This window comes from Pelodiscus sinensis, chromosome 13 (genome assembly GCF_049634645.1).
Source record: "Pelodiscus sinensis isolate JC-2024 chromosome 13, ASM4963464v1, whole genome shotgun sequence".
Classification (NCBI taxonomy): domain Eukaryota; kingdom Metazoa; phylum Chordata; order Testudines; family Trionychidae; genus Pelodiscus; species Pelodiscus sinensis.
In genome coordinates, this window is record NC_134723.1 from 35,737,460 (window position 1) to 35,755,458 (window position 17,999).

Sequence of the window (17,999 nt, forward strand, 5' to 3'; positions counted from 1 at the left end):
AATCTCTTATGCTTTTTTTTTATTTCTTTCATCTTCTTGTGGGGAAAAAGAAACGGTGTGTGGTAGCTAACCATAAGCAGGGCCCACCAAATTTACTCCTAAATAAAATCGCTTTGAACTCGAGGCTGTTCAGTTGATTCCACCCCCTTCCCCCGCCTCCCCCCCCCAAGGAAAAGAGACCAGTGTAAACGTTTGCAGAACAGCTCTGAATTATGCTGCCTTAATGGAGATTCGTTTTTAAACCTTTTCTTTTTTTAATAGCGCGGAAGATTTACGGTTTCCAATCAAGGTGCAATTTTTAAGCAGCTGGATCTCGCCAGCCAGCGAACGGTTGCCTCCCCATTGCTATCTCTGTCCTTTGATCTCTCGCTTGGCCCTGCGGTATGTCTCGCTGCGCTTTGGGTTTGAGTTGTTTCTTTTTTTTTTTTTAATATATTTTAAAAACCTGGGTGAAGACAGACGGGGTGTATGCGTGTGTGGGGGGCAGAAGACACCCTGAAAGGGGGATCCGAGTGGGGACATGTAAATAGACCTGAGGGGGTAGAGGGATGCAAACCCGGGACGCATGGTGGCTGAGAGGCAGGCGCTGCGGGCTAGGAGGGGGAGGCTGGAGCACAATTCGCTTCCAGCGCCGCGGGCACCGCGAGTAAACAAACCATGTGGGCTGCGGGCCCCCTTACCCCTTACCTGCGAGTCACTAAACCCGCGCGGGCCAATCAGCGAGCCGGCCGGGCCGGGAGCTGCCAGGGTCCCTGTGAAACTCTGCCACTCACCAGCGGCCCGGCCAATGGGCTGGCCGGCCGGGGGTCAGGTGACGCGTCGCCAGCCGGCTCCCCATTGGCTGGGCGCGGGCTGCCTCTCGAGTTGGTTTATGTGCGGGGAGAGCGCTATTGAGTGTAGCAGTCCAAGGACACTGCCGAGTGGGCCGGACGCGGAGCGGCGCAGCCGAGCTGGGGAGGGGGCCGCGGCGCTGGGCAGCCCCCCGAGGCGGGCGCGCGTGGGGCTGTCGCGCGTGGGGCCCGCGGGGCAGGAGCGCTTCCCCCCGCGGCCGGCCCATTGTGTCGGGGGGACCCTCCCGCCGCTGCCCGGCGGCCGTCCCGCCCCATGAGCATGCTGCTGGACGGGGGGCCGCAGTTCCCCGCGCTGGGCGTCGGGGGCTTCGGGGCCCCGCGGCACCACGAGGGGCCGAGCCGCGACGCCGCCGCCGCCGGCGGGATGGGGCTGAGCCCCTTCGGGGACGCCTCCCACGCGGCCGCCTTTAAGCTCAGCCCGGCCGCCCACGAGCTCTCGTCCGGCCAGAGCTCGGCGTTCACCCCGCAGGGCTCGGGCTACGGCAACGCGCTGGGGCACCACCACCACCACCATCACCACCACCACCACCACGCCGGCCAGGTGCCCGCCTACGGGGGCGCGGCCGCCGCCTTCAACTCCACGCGGGACTTTCTCTTCCGCCAGCGGGGCTCCGGCCTGGGGGAGCCCGCCTCCGGCGGCGCCCAGCACGGCATCTTCGGCGGCTCCCCCGGCAGCCTGCATGGGCCGCCGGGCATCGCGGAGAGCCCCGGCTACCTGCTCTTCCCCGGGCTGCACGAGCAGAGCCCCAGCCATTCCTCCCCCGGCGGGCCCGTGGAGAACGGGCAGATGCACCTGGGGCTGCGGGGGGATCTTTTCGGGCGGCCGGACCCCTACCGGGCCGTCTCCAGCCCCCGCACGGACCCGTACGCCAGCGCCCAGTTCCACAACTATGCCCCCATGAACGTGAATATGGGCATGAACGTGGCGGCCCATCACCACCACGGCCCGGGGGCTTTCTTCCGCTACATGCGCCAGCCCATCAAGCAAGAGCTGTCCTGCAAGTGGGTCGAGGAGACCCAGCTGAGCCGGCCCAAAAAGAGCTGCGACCGGACTTTCAGCACCATGCACGAACTGGTCACCCATGTGACGATGGAGCATGTCGGGGGCCCGGAGCAGAACAACCACATCTGCTACTGGGAGGAGTGTCCGAGGGAAGGCAAGTCTTTCAAGGCGAAATACAAACTGGTGAACCACATTCGCGTTCACACGGGAGAAAAGCCCTTCCCGTGCCCGTTCCCAGGCTGTGGGAAAATCTTTGCCCGGTCCGAGAATCTGAAGATCCACAAAAGGACGCATACAGGTAAGGAGAGAGGGGGAAAATAAGTAACGGGGCGTGTGAATGATTCAACAGTGGGAAGGAAAGAAACCCCCTACTATCCCCCCCCTTCCAATCGATACCATCGTGTGAGATCCAAGCCCCTTGGAGAACTGGCGAAAAATGTTCCTTCTCCCCGAGCTTGGAGGCAAATGCCGTATTCTTTGTCGTTCTTGAAAACTTCTCACTCGGGGGGTTTAAGTCGTTTTAACCTCCGCCTGTTCCACGAGCGTGTTAATTTCACTCAGCGATACCAATCGCTCATTTCTCCATAACCTAGCTAGACTGAAGATTTCGTCCGATTTTTTTTTATTGGCTCTTTTTTGGGGTTTATAATGAGGCAAAGCAAAAAAATTGAGCGTGGATTGCTTTACAAACGATTTAGCTGTCTGCATACATTCTGTTAAGGAAACTATACAAATGCTAATTAAATCTAATTTTCGGTTACTTCCGTTCTTTTTTAGTCTTGATTGGCACATCTCCTAATTAAATCAGTGATACTTTTGTCAAAGTATTTTTATTTGGAGCTTCTGTCTTCAATTCAGAGCGCCACAAAAGTAAAGTAAAACTAGGAAAGGCAGGAAACCCACACGTTTTCTTGTCTTGTTGGCTACATCTTGTAAAACTGCTGTGTGGTGCTCTCGAATTTATGTAGGTACCCCTCCGCCCTCCCCATCCTAACATCAAGTACTGGTAGTCTGCCTTTAACACTTCGCCTAGCACAACCGTTGCATTTGAAAGAGGCAAATTAAAAGTAACAAAGGACGGATAGAATTTAACTGTAACGTAACAAATCCTATTGTCTGATCTTTTTGTGTGTGTATGGATGTGTGTGTGTGCATACTATCTCCACCGGTAGAAGCTTGGTAAAGGAAGGTGCGGAAGGGAAATAATAAAAAAGAGAAATAAAAGTTTTGATGCTTGGTGTATTTCCGCTGACATTGGAAGAAAAGTGTTTGTGAGACTACGGACGAAAGCCAAGAGAGAGTCTCTCACCCTCTGCATCAAAGTAATTGTTGTAAGCGAGTTGCCAAAGCGATCGATCCGCTAACGGGGAATCGAAATGAACCTTTCCTCTGTAGTGTCCTTTAACCCTTTCTGAATTTTGCAGGTGAGAAACCTTTTAAGTGTGAATTCGAAGGCTGTGATAGACGCTTTGCGAACAGTAGTGACAGAAAGAAGCACATGCATGTACACACTTCAGACAAGCCTTATATCTGTAAAGTGTGTGACAAGTCTTACACCCATCCCAGCTCTCTTAGGAAACACATGAAGGTAATTTAACTCTTGATCGCTTTTCTGGCTCAATAAATTCGAAGCCTGTTCTCCCCTCTCCTTCCCCCTTGTTAAACTACATTTGTGCAACGATCGATGCAGCTTTAGGATGACACAGTTCATCCACTCTGAAAGATTTGTATTACAGCAGTTTGCACTCCTCTCCGATTGATGAAAATGACTAGTGGAACTGTCCCTTTTCACACCTTCTCCGCAGTTCTAGCTGTAATTAATAGCTAGGCCCTTTCAGTAACAACAATCGTTTGGATAAATTGCATTATTTATTTTCTTGTTCCACAGACGGGATAGAAAGACGGTTTAAAACCGTTCTTGAGTGAGTGATATGTAGCTGCAAACGAGGAGGAAATTATTGGAATGTTCTTAAAACATTGACACCACCAGCAAGCAATGCTGAAAATATTTAAAGGATATGTTCAAGTCAATCCGTGGCATTTCCACATCCAAAATCTAATAACCGGCTGGCATAAATGGTGGGGGGGAAATCTTTTCAGACGGTCCGGGAGGGAGAAAACTTGTTTTAAAATTCCAATATCATCGCTGCATGGATAAGTTTCCCATTCTCCAAATAATTTATGATTTGTTGTCTGTATTAGTGTAGTCACATTAGGAAGTGTAAATATTTACCTTGCCTGAATCGTCTTGCGCTGCTTTGTAGTGTTAGAACCGGGCTATTTTGACTGAGCATTATCAGTGTGACGTTATGTGTGTCGTGTTCATTTTAGGTTCATGAATCGCAAGGGTCAGATTCCTCCCCCGCTGCCAGTTCAGGCTATGAATCGTCCACTCCACCCGCTCTGAGTTCTACAAACAGTAAAGACTCTACCAAAACCCCTCCGTCAACAATTCAAAGTAACACCAGCCACAACCCCGGACTGCCACCCAATTTTAACGAATGGTACGTCTAAGGACAAACCAGCCAACCTAACTATAGACTGGACCAAATGAATTCCAAGGAAAACTGAAAACCAATCACACGGAAATGGAGTTTTCACGCAAACAACCGTATAGGGCTACATCTAGTTAATTGCAATTATCCAGGAAAGGGTTTTAATTTTTTTTGCAAGAAGCAGACGCTGGACTTTTCTCAGGATTGGATTTTTTTTTTTTTTTTGGCGTTCGCAGTAATTTCTTTGATTTTTTTTCTCTTCCCTCTGCCAGTTACCGCCCCTTTCCTCCCTTCCTTCATTTGAATACTTTTTAATTTTTATTATTGTCATTTTTTGGCTTTTTCTTCCTTCGGTGGGATGCTGACATGAGGATGAAAATTCTCCTTCGCCTTAGTGGTGATTGTTTAAACTCACATTCTTAAACCGTGCCAAAGTCCTGTTATGTCTTGAACTTCACTTTCTCTTTCACTCTCTCTCTCTCCTTTCTCAAAGCATTATACTTGTGAATGTATTCTCGTCTGATGGGTTCGTCCAGTATTTTTCCAAGATGAGGCTGTGGTGTTATTCTACCCGGATTGTGACCGTTTAGTAAAACAGTTGCCTTTTTGTAATAACTTTTTTTTGTAAATACATATCCATGATGCCATATTTATCGTTTGTAATTTAATGATTGATACGAAGTGCCGGGAACTGAACAATATTTATGGGGGAAAAGTGTTTTCTAACAAAAAAGCAACAAAATCAAACAAAAAACCCAACTCTGTACAGTTTTTGGTTATAACTGCTTTAGCATTAAAAATTTATTGTTTTTGAAAGAACACCATGGAATAGTTTTTGAACCACTCTTGTATTTCCTTATTGCTCATCCAGCACTGGCAAAGTAGCCACATATCAAGGTGTCTGTATCTCCTTCCCAGTCTTTATAGGATTTGCTTCCCTGATGCAGTCTGGGAATATACAGTGTTTCTTTCAACAGGGAAATGAGAGTCGTCTTGCTGTTTCCCTTGTCTCCGCCCTCACATCCCAGTGGTTTGTTTTCTCCTCGAGCTTCATATGTTTGTTATTGCACTCTCTGCAAGCAATCCAATATTACTGATCTGTCCTGTGAGGGACCATGACATATCTCTTTCTTGCACTTCAAAGAACATTTAGGCGTTCCCTGTGTTGCATAGTAAACAGCAGAAGGTAAATCTAATGTGTGAGTTTTATTCTTGTGTGTGGCTCCTTTTTACACTTTTCTGAAAGGCTTGCATGTGTCTCCATAGATGGATAGATATGCCCAGCCATCTAGTTCTGTATACGTGCATTTAAGAGGTTTAGGATGAATCTGAAACAGCTGGGTAGTGAGTAAAAGAATCTAGTTCCATGTGTTTACTTCAGATTAATGTAAGTGCTTCTTAAAAGAATTAGTTTATCCCGGTTATAGGGGGGGGGGAGGGGCAAAAGGTGGATTTGTTTGGTTGTATATAATCCACCACACAGCTATAAAAATTATTCTATATAGCCAATCACAAGACAACTTCAAAAGTTTAAGAAACAATATAGAAATTCATTGACAAATATATTTTCAAAGCTAATGAGTTGTACACAGATGCTGATATAATTTTAATTAATATCAGTAACATATGCAATTATTTGTTTTAAAATAAAATTCTAACCTGATATTTACTATATCTTTGGTGAAAGGGAACATCAAAACTGAGCATATATACACACAATTCTAGAAAACCAACCATCTATTGGTTGGCAATTAATAATATTTTAAAAAATTAAATTATGTTGATCAGTTTCTGCTTTATACATGGGATTTAGGATGGTATGGTTTTGTATTATATTTTTGCTTTAGGTTAATAATGAAGGCACAGTGTGAACAGTGACTATTTAAGAAATGAACAGGAAGTAAAAGCCAAGAAATGGGGAGAAGACTGAGGAATTAGAGAGAAATGTTAGCTTGATAAATTACTATTGGAAAAAACAATAAAGCAAACAAATCAAAAACTACCTCCCTCAACACTTCCCCCTCCAAAATATTTTAAGATTTTTCATCTGTATCATATATTATCTCAGTTAACCTAAGCTATTAATGGATCCACCTTTTGGTTTTCTTTCTCCTGATTTTTGTAAACTTTAAAATTCTCATGTCTAATATTTATTTTGCATTTAGATCTTTGTCTAACTTTGTCAGTTAAAACAGCCTCATTCATTTTTAATAATAATAAACAAAATATGCCATCTTCCCAGAAGTGTTATTTGGAGATTAAAAATAGATTGTATTTCTCTCCCTAAATATATTATTTAAAATTGACTAATTGTAATATCTTATCTACTGAATTTAACAGTGTATGGTGACTATTAACTAGCATCATTTCTATGTACATACATATGATAGAATGCAGCATTTGAAGGTGTATACAGTTCAGCTAAAGTAATGTATTCTGTAAACTGTTAGCTGTTAGAATTTTCCCTGGCTTTAAGGATGTGGGTAATTTAGGACCTTTGCGGGAGGGAAGGAAACCCAGACAGTCCCATCTTGAACTTGACACTCATTGGAACGGCTGAACTGAGAATACTGTTTGTTTACTTCCTGCTTTAAAATGTCTTTTATTTTATGCAGTTTAGATCAAACCAACAAATCGTTTAAAAAACAGGAAAAGTTTTTCAGAAATAAAGCCGGAACTCCAGTAGATTGATTACAATGTTTGACAGGACTGCAATTCCAAAATGAGGGTTAAATTGCCATTCTATTCTCTTGTCCTAATTTTCCCCTTTGAAATACATTTTTTAAATGATTATTTCGATTTCTTTTATGCAGCCAAATATTTCTTCTGCTATACACAGGCAACGGATTTGAAATCCCATTCCATTAAAGTTGTCAACTTTATACAGAGGCAAGTAGTGCTGTGAGACACTGCAAAATACAGAAAAAAGCACAAGGTGAGGAGTTTTGCTTTGGAATATACTACTATTAAAATAAGAAATAAATGCAATAGGGTTTTGCAATGTAAAAAATGCGCTGCGTTTGTTACATTTTTCTGAACCTTTCACAGTTATATTCACACTAGACAATTATACATGTTCTTTTTTTTTAAATGTTCTCTTTTAATAGAAAAGTGAGGGGGGTTGCGTTTTCCCCTGAAAAATGGATCTGTGGATCTGGGTTTAAGTGAGATAGTAAATAAGAAATGATTTCAAACCCAGTGCTTTGCAGGAAACCTAATGGTGTCCATTTTATGTTGGACTAACTTTGAAACGTTAAGGAGACTTTCCACAGTCGCTGGCCCCAGGGTGCAGGTTGTGTTTCCGATGTTGCAAGGTTTTAGATGTTGAAGGACACTTTGGGGCAGTCCCCAGCTCCGGAGGTTTCCCAGCGCTTGTGAAGCTCGCCTTTCCCTGTCTTCCGAGCTCCAGGGTTGAGCCTACGCGCCCCGGCCGACTCTCCCTGGGATGAAAGGCTGCGGAGTGTCTCTAAAGCGCGGGGCAGTGGGGTGCCGGAAAGGCCAGGGTGCGGCCTCTCTCCTGCCAACACGTGGAGGGGATAGGTAGGAAGACTGCACGTTACAGTCCCCCCACCTCCTTTCCTGCGGGGCGGGGCGGGGTGGTGGAGGCTATTCGGCTAAATCTCTACCCCCCCCCCCTCCAAGAAAGGGGCGGGTGATGGTGGGTTATCCGCACACAGCTGTGGGAGAATGCCCCCCGCTCCGCAGGATTCCCTGGGGGGGGGGGGGGGGGGGGGGGACAGAGGTGGGAAAGGAGGACTTCGAGGAGCGAGCTAGAGGCGGCGAAGCCAGCCCGGATTGGCTCCTGGTTTCGTTCACACCGAAGCCAGCCCGGATTGGCTCCTGGTTTCGTTCACACCGGGAGTCACTTTCCCGCAGCACCAAAAGCCCCAGTTTTAGAGCAGGGGCTTAAAACCCCGACCCGAGCGCACTGGCCTTTCTGCTCGCCTGGCGCCGCCCGACCTGGGGGCCGCCCCCTTTTCCGAATCCCACCCCGGTTAGTATTTGGGGGGGGGGGGGGTGCTGCCGCCCGGCGGGCTCGGCGATGTTTGGGGGAGGGGCGCACGGCTTGCAGTTAGCAAAGGCAGGCAGCCCCCTCCCCCGTCACATCCCGGCTGCGGGGGGAGGCAAGGTGAAGAGCAACCCCCCCCACCCCCCCGTCGGGCGGGCAGCCTGGGGGCTGGGCTCTGCCCTGGGACCGGCCCCTCCTCCGCTGCCGCTTCCCTTTCAAGCCGCCTGCAAAGAGCCGGCGACCTGCTGCGCCTTGGCGCAAGCGCCGTGCAAAGGGGCCGGACGGAGCCGCATGGCGGCGGGGTCGCCAGCCCGCTGGAGCGCAGCTGGGCCGGGCCCTGGGCACCTGCTCCGCAGCTCCCCGGGCGCCTCCAGGGGGTGCCTGCCGGTCAGGGGCGCTCCTCCCTGGGGGCGCCTGGAAACCACCTGCAGGCCCATCCTTGCCTCCCCTGCTGCATGGCCCCTGAGGTACCAGGAGGTGGCTGCAAAGGGGCTTTGCAGGCAGCCACGCCGGGCACAAGAACGCTCCTGCTATTTGCCCTGTCCTACGGATGAGGGTCCCTCCCAAGCCCCAGCACCTGGTGCAGAGATTGTCAGCTCTCCTTTAAAAAATACGGAGAGTTCTTAGCCTCCCGGCCTTGCAGAGCAAAGGCTGAGGGTGGGAAGTGAGTGCACAAGTCAAGCAAGCAAGGAAGTCTCACGATTATTTCTTTAAAATCGTGACTTTTAAGTAAATCTGATGATTTTGGGAAGGGCTGGCTGCTGGTTTTTCAAATGCTCGCAGGTGTGTCCATACTGCTTATCCTTGATCACACCACCAGTCCCACTAAGTGGGTTTTTTTTGGCTGGCATGTGCATTGGGAGGGGTTAAAATGTCCCCTGTTTTGCGATGACATGCTAGTTCAGTATTCAGTGCATTATAATTAATAACGGGCCTGCATTTTTATCAAAGCACATTAATCCAGCAGTCCTGGCATGTACAAATAAAGGCCCATATCTTGCTTGCCTATTTCATGGCTGCTGTCAGCGCCAATGAAATCACTGACATTGGACATATTTGCAAGAGTAAGTTTAGCAAGATTTTGCCCCAACTATATAGACCCCAAGAAGTATTCTTTTTTAAATCAGTAACAAGGTTTCATTGCATAATAAGAATCTAAATGAAAACAGCTGACCAGCCTTCCCCATTCCTTTTCTGCCATGCTTTATGAGCCATGAACAGTCTGGTTCCTTTGTGGGTATGATTGTTTTTGCATATTTTCATACTTTAGGTGCAAGTTTATGGAAATCATATTTTGTTTAAACATTTGTGTATGCTTTGAGCAGCTTGTGCCTGTGTACAGTCTGAAAGCACATGATCAAGTTGTTCTCCAATGTCTTAGTACAACACCATTAAGTTTCTACATTGACTGTTTTGGCTCTAAAACTTTCTTGTTTCTGCAGCAACTAATGTTGTCCTATTTTGCACGTTCCCCGTCTTTTTCTCCAATACTCTGTTTTTAATCTAAAAATGTTGCCTCTTAGCTAGTGCTATACCAGTGTTTCTCAACCAGTGGTACGAATACCCTTAGGGTACTCGAGAAAAGTCCAGAGGAGGCGGGGGATAAATAAACAACTGACATTTGGAGAAAACTGAATTTTTGTTTTAAGTTTTAGAGCATTTTATTTTGTACTTTTTACATAAAAAAATTTCATCGCCTGCCTGGCTACAATTAAGTCGTTAAAACAAATGTGTTGCAATAGACAAAAAATTAGGGTGTCTAAAAACTCTAGGTTCTGGGGGTACTTATAATTTTTTTAAAGGGGTACTTTATAAAAAGTTGAGAAACACTGGACTAGACTGACTCTCCTGGCCTTTGCTGATGGACTGGTCCAACACAAATGCTGTTCTTATGGTCAGTCTAATTATGTGGGGAAATGTCTCTGCAGAGATGTTTTCCTGTTTTCTGAGAGGAACAGTTTGGGACACATTTTCTGCAGAAAAATAATCTTCAACTTGTTGCCATTTGCAGCAACAAATATTTGATTCAGGCTGGCTAGTCTTCACATCAGTTGAAATTAGGCACTTGTTTAACCTTGATATTACATTAGCTCGGGTTAAAAATACGTTCTGTTTCCTGCAAATGTATACCTGTGTGAACCTTTACTTGTTCATATAATACTCACAGGAGCTTGGGACCTGATTTATGCAGATTTGGCTCTACGAGCTAAGGTTATTAAGGCTATCTGCCCTCTGTGTTCTGTGACACCAATGGAAGTTCTGTATGCTTAGTTTAGAGAGGAACTAAGTCACGAGGCAAGAAATGAGCAGATATTTCAGTTGTGAGATGCTGAGTTTGATGTTCCATAAACAAGGATATTTTGCTGTTTAGATTTTTTAACATAAAACTATGGTGGTAAGTACATGCATGTTTCTTGGTTCCATCTGATAGAGAAGTTTAATCTACTATGTATTTTAGGGTGCATGTACACAGCACCCTAAACTCAAAATAAGATACACAAATTGCTATGCAAATTGCGTATCATTTCGAATCTGTTTTGAAATTTGGCACATCTACACAGCACATCTACACAGCACCAAATTTCAAAATAACATGCTATTTCAAAATATCCCTTAATCCGTGTGGAACGAAGGTTACCGGGATGTCTAAATAGAGCACTAATTATTTAGAACAATATTTTGAAATAATGGGTGGCTTGTGTAGAAGTGGGGTGCACGTACACAGCAGGGCTTACCTCAAAATAAGCTACGCAAACTGAGCTACATCAATTGTGTAGCTTATTTCAAAATTGGGAGAGACTACACAGCACTTATTTCGAAATAGAGCACTCCTCCTCTGACTTCCTCATTGTACGAGGAGTAAGGGGAGTCCTCCAGCTTGCCAGTATTTCAACATTATTTTGAAAACTGCCTGATGTGTAGATGCGGACTAAGTTAGTTAGAAATAACGCTAATTATTTTGAAATAATGTTGCTCTGTAGACTAAAGAGTTTGTCTGTTTATTCAGAAATGCCTCCTAAACGGTAAGAGCTAGGACCACCAAATTTGGTATACAGTTTCCGTTTATCATAACTTAGAGCAATGTAAGAGTTTGGTTGTGTATGGAATGTGATTGTTTTTCATAACAGAAAAGAGAATCACCAAATCAAGTAGTCCTCAGAATTGACAATGAATGTTGAAAGAGACTGAGCCAAGATGAGTCAGAAAAATGAGATGAACTTGGAATAGGTTTACTTCTCAATAAACCTTACAGAAGAGAGATAAAACGGATACATTTAGAGGTGTGCTCTGTGTTGGCACAGCTAAATCACTGCTTTAAGGTTTGAAAACCAGAAGACAATGTTATTGGCCACTAAATTGATTATAACCCCTTTTTGCTAGAACATAGTGAATGATAAGAGTTTATAGGGATAAAAAAATACACTTGATGGAATTCCCATTAAAATTATTTAAAAAATTTAAAAGGACACATTTGAACAATCCCCTTTTTTAAGAAATCTGAAATAAACTTGTTAATAGAAATAACACTGTATTTTTGAAAAATACAATCATTTAATAAAGCAGTACATTTCCCTTTTATTTAAAAAAAACTTCATTGTGTTAAGAACCCAAGCAATGCCAAGTCAATCTGCTAATAACGGAAAAAAGAGATTAGTTGGGTATTTTTGTTTTGGCAGCTTGTTCAGTAGCATCAGCTTTTGAATTGCCAAAACTAGGCTTTGTAATGAGCCCCACATGAAGCTGAGTTGGACAAATTCCTTTTGCTATAGGCTGATCATGTTCTTTCATTGAAACCTCAGGGTTTGCACCTTTGCAGATGACAGAGGCTACACGTGGTAGAAAACCTAGAGCCAGCTCTACATCCCCAGTAACAAATGAAGGCACAAACACCTATCTGGCTGTGAGAGAAGTTAAGGAAACATGCCAGGCAGGCTACTGGCCCAGAAACCCTTAGAAGAAATGTGATTGTACAACTTATACTGTATATACATTACTTGCCATATCTTTGGACTCTTTCAGAAGGGCAGAGGCTCCTGGCTTGAACCTGCAGTAACTCCAGAGATACAAAATGGCCGTGATGCAGCCATTTTGGATACTTAACACGTAACCTCAATGGGCTTTATACCAGACCTCAACTCCATTTGATTCCTGGAACAACCTGCTTCCAGCTTGTTTCCTTTTCTGTTGTACAGGCTGAAGCTGGTCTGTCAGAAGCAGAAAGGAGAACTAGTCCTGTATTGTTCAGCGTACCGTGAGAAATAAACGTTGTTCCACTGAATAGCCTACATGTTGGGGGCCTTACCTTGCCAAGCATTCTCAATTCCTGTTCATTTCAAAGGGAGTGGAAAGAGCACATGGAATTACAGAATGTTAAAACTGGAAGGGACCTTGAGAGATCATCAAGTCCAATCCCCTGCCCTCACGGCAGGACCAAGCACCATCTAGATCATCCTTGATGGATGTTTGTCCAACCTGCTCTTAAATAACTCATCATGTTGCAGGGTCAGCAGTGGATATGCTGCACTGTGTCTCCTAGTCCAGGACATGGCTCTTGCTGATGGTATTATGCCTATCAATGTAAACTTTGAATAGAGATTGGGAAGGGCTCACTCATGACCATAAGTAATTTTCCACATTAGGTATTCTTACCTTCTTATCTACATCCATCCTGATTGAATTGGCTCTGATGTAACACTCCCATTTCTGTACCCCTGCTATCTGTTTGTTTCTTTCCCTTAATGCATCTGATGAAGTGAATTGCAACCCACGAAAGCTTATGCAATAATAAAATTGCTAATCTTTAAGGTGCCACCGGACTCCTTGTTGTTTTTAATGTAAATTCTCAATACAGGGGTTCACAACCTTCCAGACCTCATAATTTGCCTCATTAGCACTGGTCCTACAATAGACAGGTACCTTCCTCCATTTCTCCCCCCCCCCCTTCTTCTTATAACGGTGTTATAAAATACCTGGTTTCTCTTATTTCTACTCCCAACTCATCATCTGATGAAGTGGGTCTTGCCTCGGAAAGCTCATGTTACTCTATACTTTTGTTAGCCTCAAAGGTGCCACAGGAGTACTCGTTTTTGAAGTTACAGACTAACACTGCTACCTTTCTTGATAGTTAAGGGATGTATTATTAGGCCATGAGAGCTGTTTTGGAAAATGAAGTAACAATTGCAGAAAGTCCCTGTGGGGGTCCTATAGGCCCATAAATTTTACATGTGTAACATTTCAGTAATAGAAACTATATATTACCTTTATAATATAAACTATATATTTATATATAGATATATATCAAACTTGTTAGAGATGGAAATGACATTGGTATTTATAGATATTTTGTATTTTTAATTTCAGTCTGTGCCTTTATTTTAAAATGAATCTCAAGAGGATTCTTAAAAAACAATGAATAGCCTTGCAACACCTTAGGGAATATCTACACAGCAGGGCTAGAGTCGAATTAAGCTATGCAACTTCAGCTACGTCTGTTGTGTAGCTTAAGTCGAAATAGCATAACTTTTGACACTGTCTACGCAGCAGGAAGTTGAAAGAAGAAAACACATTTCCTTCGACTTCCCTTACTCCTTGTGAAATGAGGGCTACCATGAGTCAGAGTAAAAAGTCCTTCAGCTCGCCATTATTTTGAAATAAAGGCTTGTAGAGTAGATACACACTATATTATTTTGGAATAACATCAGTTATTCTATTCCAAAATAATGCTGCTGTGTAGACATACCCTCTGAGTCTAACAAAAAATATAGATGGTATCATGAGCTTTCGTGGGCACAACCCACTTCTTGTGCCCATGAAAGCTTATGATTCCATATATATTTTTGTTAGTCTCTAAGGTGCTGCAGGATCATTTGTTGTTCTTTAAGTTTTTTCACTTACAGACTAACTCGGCTACCCCTCTGAGACTTTTAAACAAGAGGATTCTATTACTTCCCCTAATGTTTTCATAAACTTTCATTTAAGATATGAATAGTAACAAACATGATGCAAAACAAAAAGCTGCCACGATGTGTCATCTCTTCCTTCCCCCTCTTCAGCTACATCCACGTTGTGCTCTTTTGCGCAAGAACATATGCAAATGAGGTGCATATGCTGCTTATTTTCAGGCAGAACAGCTCTTGCGCCAAGTAGACTGCTCCTTCTTGCACGAAAGTCCCTTGTGCAAAAATGGCGGCTCATTAAGTATGTAAATGAGGCGTAATAAATATGTTCTTGTGCAAGAGAGCACAATGTAGACATAGCCTTCATGTTTACTCCCAGTCTTGCAAGTGGTCTATGAAGGGAACACTCAGTGCAGGGGCAGATGAGGATTTTGCGGGGCCCAGGGCAGCACAATTTTGCGGGGCCCCCCCTTTGACACAGTGCATGCATGGTGGTACCACGGTGCGTGTGCAGGGATTATTGAAGCGCGGGGCCCGGGGCGGCTGCCCCGCTTGCCATGCCGTATATCCGCCACTGACTCTGGCATCAGTCAGAGAAAGGTTTAGCCCTGTGACATTGGTGTTTCAAGCGGGGCATCGGAAAAAGGAGCCAATCAAAATCTTTAACCACCCTTGAAAATCTTGGCCTAGAATTGATATGATTTGAGGATTCAGTGGAATGGAATCAGTAGAAACCTTTCTGTTGATTTCATTGAGCCCAAACTTTTGAGAGAACTTCTGTAAACGCTAGTTACTATGGTAAAAAGTCTCAAGAGGTAAAGCTGTGTTAGTCTGTAACTTCAAATACAATGAGTAGTCCTGTGGCACCTTAGACTAACAAATATATAGCATCATGAGCTTTCCATGAAGTGGGTTTTACCCATAAAAATTCATGATTCTATACACTGGATCGGTCGACGGGAAGCCTTTGTCAACCACTCCCTTATGCCTCGTGCAACGAGGTTTACAGGAGCGGTCGACAAAGGCTTCCCCTGTCGACCGATCCGCGTCTTGACTGCTGTGCTGTGCCGACAATCAGCTGAGCTGGCACAGCGCGGCGACCATGTTTATTTTAATGAAGCCGGGGATATTTAAATCCCGGCTTCTTTGACTATGTTGGGTAGCCTAGTTTACATGCCTGTGTCAGCAGAGGCATGTAGTCTAGACATACCCTAAGATGCCCCGGGACTACTTATTGTTTTTACTATGAATATCCTAATTTCCATATAATTTTAATTTAGAAAATGTACCATACTCTGCAGTAGAGTCTATGTGGTAGTGTCTTTAATGAAGACTTCACTGCAATGAAGTCTACATCTGTTAGGGTGCGTCTACACTGCACCCTTAGCTCAAAATAAACTACGGAATTTGAGTTACACAGATTGTGTATCTTATTTTGAGTTAATTTTGAAATAGTTTATCTTGAAATTTGGTGCTGTCTATACAGTGCCAAATTTCAAAATAAACTGCTATTCCGAAATGTCCCTTAATTACAAGGATGTCAGAGTAGCGAGCTCGTTATATTTCAAAATAATGGATTTGCCTAAAAGACATGGAATAGCTATTTCAGGATACTGGTATTTTAGGTTTCTGATTAAGACTAATTGATCAACTTTCAACAACACTTTTTGGGAATCGGAGCAACTGTAATATTAAAGTGACTCTGAATTCATATTAATTTATTTTACTTAAATTTAACAGAAAATATACATAGTAAAGAGAATACTTTTTATTGGAAGCCTTATCAGCACTTGACTTTTTGTTAATGAAACCTAGAAATATGATATCAGTGTTTTATACTAGACTAAGAAACATATACTTCCAAATTGACAGTACATTGTCATTGTGTAAGAATTAAGCTATCACAAACCTCCTATACAATTTTTAGAGTCACAGGTGCATCAGTGAAACATGTATTGGGGCTGCCAATGCTTTCTTTCGTGTAATTTTCTGCTCTTCATCTTGGACAATCTTTTACCTAAAAGCTAATTGTCACTTCCATAATCTGACAAAATAGCATTCTGCAAAAAAAAAAAAAAAAAAAAAATTGATGCAATGAAGGGACAATCAAGAAATATTGCATTTCATAAACACAATCGCTAGAGCACTAGGAGAAGAAACATGTGGTTTTATGAACATAGTTATGAATATTTAAACATGCAAAATGAAAATGTTACTAAATGTCTGCTTTCCATTATCTTTCAATGAACATTTTCAATTCTTGAAAGCATTAAAAGCTGCACCCACCATACCATTTCTCCAGAAGAAATGACTTTTATAAAATATGAAAATGTATTAAAACACACAAACGTGTCTACTGTCTTCTGAACTGAAGTGTTCTCGGAGTGAAAACAGGGAACCTTTTGCATCTGTCAGCAACTTTGCTGTTAAATGATACTAAAATCTACGCACAGTATTTGAAAATAAAAGACGATTTCAGCGTGTTTGGGGCACCATCTTTCTTGAGTAAAATTCCCACAGCAGTCCCAACATAAGAACGGCCATACTGGGTCAGACCAAAGGTCCATCTAGCTCAGTATCCTGTCTGCCGGCAGTGGCCAATACCTCATGTGATCTCTCTCCTGTCATCCATCCATCCACAAAATTAATATTACGTTATTCTTTATTCATGTGCTATTTTAAAGTGCTTATAGGTGTTGTAGGTGCTTCCTGGGCAACTCAGAAGTCAGATTGCTGCACTGAAGAGTTTACACTCTGTAGACGAACAGTTTACAGTGTACAAGAACTTCAAGACACAGAGATTAGCTCCTGGTCCATTGCCCAGTAAAATCTCTTTCATTTAATGGGTCTGAGGCCATGCCTTTAAATAAGAATGTACATGATCGTTTAGATACTGATCCTCTGCATGAGTGAACACTAGAGACACAATAGGGCCCCTTTTTGTATTCTACTGATTGTGGCAGGGTTTTGGGAAGGCACAGATACTTGACTGCAGGCTCAAGGCTGTAGTATTCTGCAGTGACTTTTGCTCCATCCATGACAGGAAGATTTATATTTTACTGTGCTGCTCATATTCTAAAAAAGCAGAATCACACAACATCATCTTATGTGTCAGGAAACTATGTCATTGGCATTAGTCACATCACTAAGATGATGACCCTGATCCTACGTTCCTGGTATGCCCTTTATACCCTCTCTCACACATGTATTTTCCTCCACTGTTGCTACCATCAGGAGTGATGCAAAGGTGGTCACTGATTATGATTTGCACTGTTTGCTTGAGCTAACAGTATAAAAGGGCTTTACGTGGGCCTAAATTGTATGTACACTGATGTAAGGACCCTTTGCTCAGCCAGAGCAATGCAAAGAAGCCTTAGTGTAAATGAGAGTCCTCCACCCCCCGCCAATGTCTTCTGTGAGGTCGGGAGCAAATGTGTGCATTTAGGGCACATGGGTATGTTGGGGCCCCATCCTCAACTGCCTCCCACTTTATTATTGATCCTTGTGCAAAGTGGATATGAAATACTCCCGCTCTGGTTTGGTATTATTTGGCAGGTGTCTGCCGGCACAGGGCAATTGAGAATGGGGCCATGTGTGTCTGGTTGGTGTTTTTGCCTGGGGAAACATAGATTATAAGCTTCCTTGAGGGAGTGGCTGTTGGAAAGGGTAAGCAAGGGAGGTCCAGGTAGAGAGGGTTAATGCAAAAGAAGGCACAGAGGTAGACATGGGAAAGGAGGTATGGCA

The 17,999-nt window shown here is 43.8% G+C and overlaps 1 protein-coding gene across 1 annotated transcript; it reads left to right on the forward strand.

The window, feature by feature from the left end:
• The first annotated feature begins 827 nt into the window (after nt 1-827).
• On the forward strand, nt 828-5,168 carry ZIC3 (Zic family zinc finger 3). The gene is made up of 3 exons (XM_006115446.4): nt 828-2,152; nt 3,279-3,442; nt 4,186-5,168. Exons 1-3 carry the CDS (start codon nt 1,105-1,107, stop codon nt 4,366-4,368), a joined length of 1,395 nt encoding a protein of 464 aa, XP_006115508.4. The 5' UTR covers nt 828-1,104; the 3' UTR covers nt 4,369-5,168.
• Nucleotides 5,169-17,999: the final 12,831 nt, after the last annotated feature.

Coding starts and splice junctions, on each gene's coding strand:
- ZIC3 (XM_006115446.4), top strand. CDS start 1,105: ATGAGCATGCTGCTGGACGGGGGGCCGCAGTTCCCCGCGCTGGGCGTC. Junction 2,153..3,278: donor CCACAAAAGGACGCATACAG/GTAAGGAGAGAG, acceptor TGAATTTTGCAG/GTGAGAAACCTTTTAAGTGT. Junction 3,443..4,185: donor CTCTTAGGAAACACATGAAG/GTAATTTAACTC, acceptor TGTTCATTTTAG/GTTCATGAATCGCAAGGGTC.